This window comes from Styela clava, chromosome 6 (genome assembly GCF_964204865.1).
Source record: "Styela clava chromosome 6, kaStyClav1.hap1.2, whole genome shotgun sequence".
In the NCBI taxonomy this organism is placed as follows: domain Eukaryota; kingdom Metazoa; phylum Chordata; class Ascidiacea; order Stolidobranchia; family Styelidae; genus Styela; species Styela clava.
The window spans coordinates 6,569,884-6,579,107 of record NC_135255.1 but is presented as its reverse complement, the minus strand read 5'-3'; the positions used below and the strand labels follow the sequence as shown (position 1 = coordinate 6,579,107).

The 9,224-nt window shown below is 35.1% G+C and overlaps 1 protein-coding gene across 1 annotated transcript; it reads right to left on the bottom strand.

Moving 5' to 3' along the window:
- Nucleotides 1–243: 243 nt before the first annotated feature.
- LOC120331193 (T-complex protein 1 subunit eta-like) lies at nucleotides 244–8,875 on the bottom strand. The gene is made up of 16 exons (XM_039398260.2): nucleotides 8,733–8,875; nucleotides 8,038–8,191; nucleotides 7,238–7,344; nucleotides 6,794–6,883; nucleotides 6,226–6,314; nucleotides 5,974–6,145; nucleotides 5,250–5,414; nucleotides 4,669–4,746; nucleotides 4,234–4,344; nucleotides 3,797–3,894; nucleotides 3,199–3,331; nucleotides 2,492–2,608; nucleotides 2,001–2,101; nucleotides 1,580–1,655; nucleotides 608–788; nucleotides 244–388 (listed from the first exon to the last, which is right to left on the bottom strand). Exons 1-15 carry the CDS (start codon nucleotides 8,736–8,738, stop codon nucleotides 657–659), a joined length of 1,629 nt encoding a protein of 542 aa, XP_039254194.2. The 5' UTR covers nucleotides 8,739–8,875; the 3' UTR covers nucleotides 244–388; nucleotides 608–656.
- Between the last annotated feature and the right edge of the window lie 349 nt (nucleotides 8,876–9,224).

Genomic DNA, 9,224 nt, shown 5'->3' with positions numbered 1-9,224 from the left:
ACGACACCGAGACTGGTTTCATATCCGTAAAATACAGTACCATGAGCGAGACTAGATGCATTTCCACAATATCAAGGGTGCAAGAGCAAATTTGTTTTTTACTTTTGAGCAGGGCATACTCCATCCACAGGCCCAATATCTACGAACCCAATATTGAGATTCTGCCCGCAAGAGAGCTCAAGCTCAAAAACTACAATTAGCCCCGCCAAATACTCCCTGCAACTTATATAAATAGACAACACATACTGTAATAATTTTATTTGCTAGCCAAACAGTGTTTTCTACCACACTAATAATATGCCGGGATGGAACATGCAAAAAATACAAAATATTTTCAACGCAAGAAGAAGCGTTCATTCATCACATCATCAACGGGAACACTGTATACCTGAAAACGAATTGTATTAGACAAGTACTAGTATTTTTTAGAGAGAGTTGTGTGGGGGAAAAGTGCACAGCAAATTCATGACATGTAGAACTTGGCTCCTTCCAATAGTCTTTGGCTCCTAAATTTGGAAACCAGACTCCAGGTTGAAGTTAATTTGAGTCAGATTGGACTTCTGCTCCGAACTTCGACAAAATCCCTTTTTGACAGAAAAATACTTACATGTACTTCAAAACAATTCGTGCAATTTTCTAGAAACAAGTTTACAACATTATCGAGGTCTTCCTCTACCTCTGCCCATACCACCAGGAGGTGCGTCGACTGAAGATCGTGGGTTGCGGATAGTTTCATCAACTGATAATATCAAGCATGCAGCTTCGGAAGCAGCTGTAAGGGCATTGACCTGAAAGTAAATAAAAGGTGTATTTTGTTAAATCAATAGCTGTCTTCATGTGAAGATCCCGATTTTCTGCAGCCAAGTGAATGCTTTTGAAAAATGGGCAAAAAGCACAGGGGAAAAGTCATAATCATATGGCATTAACATTGGAGCTATATCCCTACTCTACAAGGGTTTGCAAGTTTAATCGCCTGTATCCCGGAATTGAAATTTGTATGCAAAACTCTGGAAACTATCCAATGTGAGGTAAAACACTGCAGGAAGTTGACAGAAATCATTGTTATTTATTGTTTGCCTGTATTGACCCCGTAAAAATGTAGAACCTTAGTACGGCAACATTCCAGGCACACTAACACGATAACCTTCAGAATATATTAATTACCAACAAATGTGCATGGTTAAGTATAGAAACAATGATAATAATTGCTGAAACATTTTGATGTTCCACCAGGAAATAGAATAAGAAGCATCTAATGGAGGTGGCACGGTGTGAGCAGATAGTCAAATTTTATTATATCTACTTGAACCTGACATAAGAACATTGAAGCATATAGTCGAAGTCGGAATCATTAGTGGTTCACAAAATGTGCAACTAATTTAGAGTTGTTGGAAATATCAACCCATTTCCTAAAAGTTACTGTTATCTGCCTGCATATAGTACTTGACATAAAATTATAGAATCACATAAAGCAAATTCAAGTTGCATACTTGCAGTTTCTGGTTATGCAAACAAGCACAGTTTTTGACAAAGCTTTGTGAGAATACACCAAACAGTTTGAATATTATTTTATGCTTACTTTAACGAGAGATGGTTCCCAAACATAAGCCTTGAAGTTGTCAGCTACGTCTTCATTGTTTATATCTACACCACACCTAAAACAAGCAAAAAAGATATAAATTTTTAAGATTGAATCTTTACAAATTTAATCCAAGAGGGATGTAGGACTTTGTCCAAACCAACTGTTCAAGCATAAAATCCGTGAAAGTGCGATTCAAGACCTTTGAAACACCTAATATAGCCATTTTAATTCCTGCCAAAGGATTCTGCAGTCAGTACATATGGTTCTACTAACTAAAATAAAGAAGTAGTTAGAAATAAAACACTAATTCAAACATACCATTTTGATTTATAATTCTGACAAACAACAATTTTAATGCTTTCAAACTTAATATTAATTTCTAGGATTCAATTCTGTGGCAAACTATTGGAGCACCAACCATATGTTTCCAGTAGCATGGGCCTGTCGCAGCTTGTTCAATATGTTTGTTGCGTCGAAACCAGCATTGTCACACAACTGACGAGGGATGATTTCCAATGCCTGTATGAATAAATAGCTATTTGAGACTGAACATATGTTAATTACAGGATACATAGCAAAAAAGAATCCTTTTTAATAATAATTTGAATTAAATATCATTTTATATAGCAAGTAAAGCTTTGATAATCGAACATCCATCAAAATTATCAATTCTTGCGACGTACTCTTCAAATTTGGAAGAAATCATTGATGGGGCATTCGACCATTAATAAATACTGAATTTTTGAATGTACGGTTCGCAAGTAATGTCAGACATGTAAAAATACCATGTTCAACGATGCCAAGAACCATGTTTTGATGTTCGCCTGCATTGACCCCGGAAAAAGGTGACAACTTTTTACGGCAACATCTCAGGCGATAATGACAAATATAATAGGAGTAAACATGAACCTTGGCATACGCCGCGATCAACATTTGTTGTTTTCCTTTTATAGTTCTTGAATAATCTCTCAAATGTTTGCTTAACTCCATTTCTATTGCTCCACCACCAGCAACAACTGAATCATTCTGTAATAAAAATATAGAAAATGGAAATAAGAAGAATTCCTTCATTGAATAATAGTTAAGTTATTTAATAATAAGCAATTTTCTATAGATTCACACAATGATAAAAAAAATAGTACATTGATTAAATTTAAAAAAATATTCCGAATGGTAGAATCTTGAGAATATTAGAAGTTGGTTTAGATTTAGGAGGAAATTATTTCAATCACGCAATATTTAGATATTTTTTGCCCGGTTTTCAAAAACTTTCATACTGTTAAGAAAACCTATGCGTCTAGCCTGCTAATATGTCTAATTCAAATTTTGCTTCAAAAAAGCTCAAATTTTCAGGTACATATATGCCATAGCATTTCCGAAATCAAGAATGACTAGTGATTTGTATGGTTTCCAAGTAATATCGAACACCATGTCATAGATGTTAAATGTGCCAGAAACCACGTTGTTTTAATTATTATTGGCCTGTTATGAGCCCGAAAGAATGTGTAGCCTTCCATCGGGGCATCCCAGGCCTACAAATATCAGAAAAAGTGGAGAACTTTGCTATTCTCGTAAGAAAAGCATAAAAGTAGACACAATGCAATAGGCTTTGTAACCTTAATAGCTCTACGGACGATCATAATTGCATCATGAAGTGAACGTTCAGTTTCTTCCATAAATTGTTCAGTTCCTCCGCGGATTATTAACGTACATGTCTTTGCTTGTGGACATCCTCTAAAGAAGTTGAACCTGGGAAGAAAGGTATAAATGTTGAGTCAATGGAACAAAAAAAAGGTTATTAACTCTTATTCAGCTTACAAAAGAAAATAAACCATTAGTTTCTGTGGACGCTTTTGTAACAATATGCATACAATGCGAGGATTCTGTAAGAGTGTTCCAAGAGACTGGTGCATTATAAAGCACAAATGGATTTCTGTAGCGATTTCTCTGACAAAAGTCAGGACTTCATCAGAGAAACATAATTCAATTCTCTCAACTACTATAAATGTTTGGTTTCCAAGTAAAATCCAACTCTACAAATCAAAGTTGAAAGTGCCAGAAACCGAATTCTTACAATATTTTATATTGGCCTGTCATGAGCCCGAAGTAATGTATACCTTAATCCGGGGCATCCCAAGCCGTCTCGATACCAATTGCGACTATATTTTCAAATAATAATGAAGACATTGTAAAACTTCAAAGTAAATAACTAACCTTTCCCCACCAACTTGTTCTTCATCAAATTCTTCACAAGTACCTAAAACGTCTTCAGTTAAACTTTGTACTGATGTTTGAATCGATCCCCCGCATGCCTAGCAAAAATTAAAATACTTTCAGAGTTCGATCATACTCATGAGTGAGATGTAAGTATAGAAATGATAGCGAATATTTCTGCACATAAGTCAATCCCAGTAATACTTGAATAATCCATGAAAATTTATTTGAATTTTCCAAATTATAATAGTTATTCAATTAAAATATCAGGTCCAAGAGTAAATTGATTTTAACCCAACCAATTCAAAATTCTCATCTAAGCAACAACTGTTAAATTGTTCATGATTATCAATAACCAAAACGTTTTGGTTGAGATTTCCATCGCAATGCCATCACGTCACTATAGGCTGGCTCAAAGTTATTCAAAATCAAGGTACCTTCATTGTTCTTTTCAAATCGACTTGAGGAACTCTGCCAGCACAAAACATATCACGATCAGCAAAATACTGTGTGGCTACATCACCAATAGGAAGTTTACTGAGGACAACCTGGTAAAAAATTATAAAACATAAAATGAATGGAACCTTTAATTAAAGACATCTAACAAATAAACTATGAAAAATTCCCTATTATTATTATCATTTTTATTAAATATGGCCATATATGATGTCCAAATTCCATCCCACCTATTATAACAGTGGAAGGAAATAACTGAACATCATTGATATTTAATGTCGGCCTGTATTGACCCCGTAGAAATGTGTTAACCTTTGTACGGCAACATTCCAGGCACTCACAATTAGGAATAGGATAATTCGAAGAGTGAAAATTCCCAAGTTTTCCATCACAAAACAAATAATAACAAAACTAACCTTAGCTCCACTATCACATATGGCTTGTAGCTTTTCATACAAAATTGACCATTCTGCATCTACAATAGCTTGATAATCCTGAAAACACACAAAGTTATTAATAAAATAATTCAAAAAGGTACTTAATGAGTAACAGGAACAATAAATAAATGTGACCGCTTTAAGGTAAATCTACATAAGTGATGTTTCATAATTCCATTTAACTTATAAAGGGTCACAATTAGACACAAAGTGGACCCGTGGTTATTTGCACTATATTGTTGCTCCCGATAAGTGTCTGAAAATCACTTTCATCCGCAACTAATGGACATAGTTGCTAGTGTTTCGCAGGACGCCTTCATCTTACATCTGGTCCATTGCGAATGACATTCAGTATAATTCTTTGACATCTGGTTAGAATTTAGCTGACATTATAGTGGCCCAAGTCATCTGACCTTCATGTCCACGTATTAGATCATTGCTCTCTTATGTTTATATTGAAGAATTTTTTATGATTTATGTTACAGAACTACCCAGAAGAAATAATGACTTATCGACATTTAATTAACATGCTGTTTATAAAGAGCATGACTACAACTTACAGCAACATTATCTAATCTTATTTCGGCGTTCTCTTTTTCCGATTTCAGTTCAAGTTCGACATTGAGGAGAGCAATTTTAGGGTTGCTATATTTCTTCGGTTGCATTTCAAAACCAGCATACGAGAATGTTTTCTTGAAAGCAACACCGGCGACGAGTTTAGACTCCTGAGAAATATAAAATTTTAAATCAAATCCTATTTTATTGCCGTTTTAGACATGTATACTTAGTATAAAACAACACTAAGTCAGTGTTATTATTATGTCTCCGTATAAAAGCTATGGACAACCAAAATCGAATAATATATTTCCAAATATTTATATAATATATTGTTATATACTATACCGAATAGGATATCACAAATTTCAAAACAATTTAAATATTTGATTCATTTGCGCTAATTAGTATTTAAATAATCATTAAAAAGGTTGAGGTTCAATCTACCAACTATATTTTCAAAAATTAATGGCCCATTTGCTCCAGACAAGTAGTAAACGATAAGCACAAAAGCTATACACCAATTTAACAAGAATAGAAATCTATCTTAATTGAAACCTGTATGAGATGGGGGTATATGGTTTAAACCTGCCGTATGTGTTTAGAGATGGAAAATTCAATGAATACACAACAGAGATGGATGATAATTTCAGAATAGCTTCCCATTTTTACTGTACCGGTACGCTTACCGGTAACTATTATTAAGCGTTAATCAAAGATACAACTTACGCTGAGAGCTCCACCGGAAACTTTTTTGATACCAATCATATTCAATGGTAAAAGGTCACCTAGCATTGAAACTGCATCAACAATCATAGGTGAAAAGAAATCTTTGTAAGCCGCTACAAGTTTTGAATTAAGAGCCGTTGATGCACATTTTTCAAGTAATTGTCGCCATTCCCTGAAGACATATAACACGTTTTTCAATCACAAAAATAAAACTCATAAAATAATATTAATAAAACAAAATATTGTTCTTACTTGGGGTCATCTTTCTTAATTGTAACCTGGATTTCCCTAATTTTTTCAATCGCTAGTTGCGTCGCACGTCGGTAAGCTCTGATGATTACCTGGTATGATTAACAATAATAATATGAAAAAAAATAGAAATTATAATGGCCTTATTTGAAACGCGGGCAGAAATCCATGCCTCACACCTAAGGAGTAACAATGATCGAAACAACCATATTAATGGGGAAAAAATTGGTATCATGGGTATTCTTATTGCTTATCCATTTCAATCGGTAAGTATATTAATAGGTATTTGTCTGTTTGTTTCACTTTCGTATGTTACGCGATATCTCATGAAAGCGAGGTTGAATCTGCTCCAAATTTTGCATGTACATTCATCATATCTCGGACCAGAAGTCTATTGATTTTGGATGAATTATGTCGTACAATTAGTGAGGGGACACGCAGTGTCACTATTGAGTCAGAGCGAAGGAATCGAAACTGCAAGATCGAAAGGTCGGCGGTTTCCGATCGCTATCTATTTTACTGGATTAAGTGGATGTCAGATCGCCAACCATTTTTGGATACTGCATCTTACCCGAGGATGGACACCATCTTCAACAAATGTTTTAACTTGTTTTAAAAATTCTGCCGCAAGCAATGTCACAGTGGTTGTCCCGTCACCAACCTGAAAAATGTAAAACAAAACTTATTCATACTAAGATGTTGATGAGCTCATGTACACTTAATGAAGCCAAAAACTAATGAATAAATAATAGCTAATTAGATTAGTTGTGTAAAGGGACTGAAGCCCATGGGCAGGGGGTATATATTTACTTGGCTAACGCAGACAGTCTCCAAATTCGTAATAGAGCTAAAATAAGGGAAATCTGAATAAAATTATGGTCTAACCCCAACCTGGTACGCACACTATAGAAGTAGGCTACCTAATTTTTATGGGTCTTCTTGCTTTTCGGATTCAAAACTAGAATGGCCCATCATATAATTATATACATCTAAAAGTAAAGCCACCAATACCAACCTCAGCATCTTGTGAACGTGATATATCAACAAGTGTTTTTGCTGCTGGGTGAACAATATCCAACAATTTGAGAATCGTCGCTCCATCGTTTGATATTGTGGATTTTCCTGTAATATAAATTCTAAAAGATAAATATGCATAAAAAAATCTAGCAAATTATGTCATGTAGCTGCGAAGATTACCTAGCTATGACAATTGTCCTGTATAATATGAACAATTGTAAGAGAGAATGATCAGACTCCTAGCTATCATAGGTGATTCATCCAAGCACTGAGCAATAAAATTTTTCTCCAGCACCAACATCTTAAACCCAGAACATTAAACTAGTTGCAGATTCTATCAGTCTGATGTATTTTTCATTGATATTGGAATCTAAGCCGGAGTCGTATTTCAAAACTCCTGGTTATAATTCTAGATGTCAAAGTCTAAATTTTCGATGGAAAGTTGACTAAGCATTCTCCACAGACAATTTAATAAGGCTTGCATATGCAAAATCTTTGCACTCAAAAATTTTGTCTTCTAGAACTGGGAGCTAGTCAGTCAAAATTTCTTTAACCTGATTCAAGCGACAAAGTCGAAAGCTTTGTCAATCCGGAATCTGGTGGCAGATGATGAATACATACCGACATAGTTATACAAAGTTATAAGTGATGAAGTCCTCTCCACAACGCAGTATTTTATAAACTGATCAATAACACTCTAAATTCTGAAATTGTTCGTAAAAGAATTTAGCTAGTTGTGAGCCTCTTACCCCACTTTGTATGAAAAAAATATCATATAATCCTGAAATCATCATTTACCATTATTTTCAACAATAAGTTTGTCCATTCCTAGTGGACCAAGAGTTGTTCTGATTGCTTCTGCGACAACCTGACATGCTGTGATATTACTGACAAGTTGAGGGATTCCTTGTGAAGTGTCTGTTCCCTCTTTTAAGAGGATGATTTGTGGTTGCTACAAAATAATAAAAACATTGAGGTATGCACCTGTAAATATACCAATAAATGTTGCCTAATAACCACCTACAGATCGAGGGCGTAGCCAGGTGAAATATCTAAATGCCAAGTTAGGCCGTAACAGCCGGAAAACATGGATGCTTTTTTTCACATTTCAAAAGGGGGGGTTAAATACCGAAAGTACAACCACGTCGGCATGTGGAAAGTTTAAGCTTAACAGTATATAATTTTGTCAAACGACTGTCAGATTGTACAACGCTTTTAGCAGCTATATACTGAAATAATTTCTAAGTCACTAAGTGCAATGTCGGCCGCCTTCAGTATCGGAACGGGCAAAACTGCGCTTGATTATGATCGTTATGTCGGTGCAATACGGTGATCAAACGAGCCTATTTCAATTTCACTGAACAGCAAGCATATTCACAAATATTAGTACACTTGTAACGATTTAATCGAACGATAGGTTAAAATTCTCTTCGCATAGAAGTAAAATAACACTAAATCATAAAGTTTAAAGTTGATGTCTTCAGATAACTCACCATCATTTTGTCACTATCTGAACACTCGAAGCAAACTGCCGATGAACACGCCCGAAACTTGCCAACGGTCGCGAATGTTCTGGAATCAAACAAACCGGCAATTTCATTTTTCCACTAGGTGTCCGTAATTCATTACCGATGCGAAATTTTCCAAATCGCGTATTCGCGTTAGCAAGCATGTCCAACCTTATTAGTGTCGCGGGCCACTTTCACATGGGAAAATTCATTGCGGACCGCAAACGTTTTTACCAAACTTAAATACCAACCCAATTCCGATTTACGTTATAATTTGAGCGTCCATAAATCAAACGCCTGGATTGCAGAACATTTTTGCGGATTTCTGAACACATGATGCACACAAAGACCATGAAATTCAACTCAACTTTTATGCAAAATGCAAATCAAATTTTTGTTCGTCAGCGTACTTCTATGCTTCGACTTCATAATTTTCAAATTATAAGACTTCAAGCTCAAAACAGATTTACAGCATAT

What these genes read in the sequence shown, in the direction of transcription:
- LOC120331193 (XM_039398260.2), bottom strand. An exon ending in TAAGATTAGATAATGTTGCT is followed by an intron (nt 4,747 to 5,249) that starts GTAAGTTGTAGT and finishes GTGTGTTTTCAG; the next exon opens with GATTATCAAGCTATTGTAGA. An exon ending in ATTTGAAAAGAACAATGAAG is followed by an intron (nt 3,895 to 4,233) that starts GTACCTTGATTT and finishes AATTTTTGCTAG; the next exon opens with GCATGCGGGGGATCGATTCA.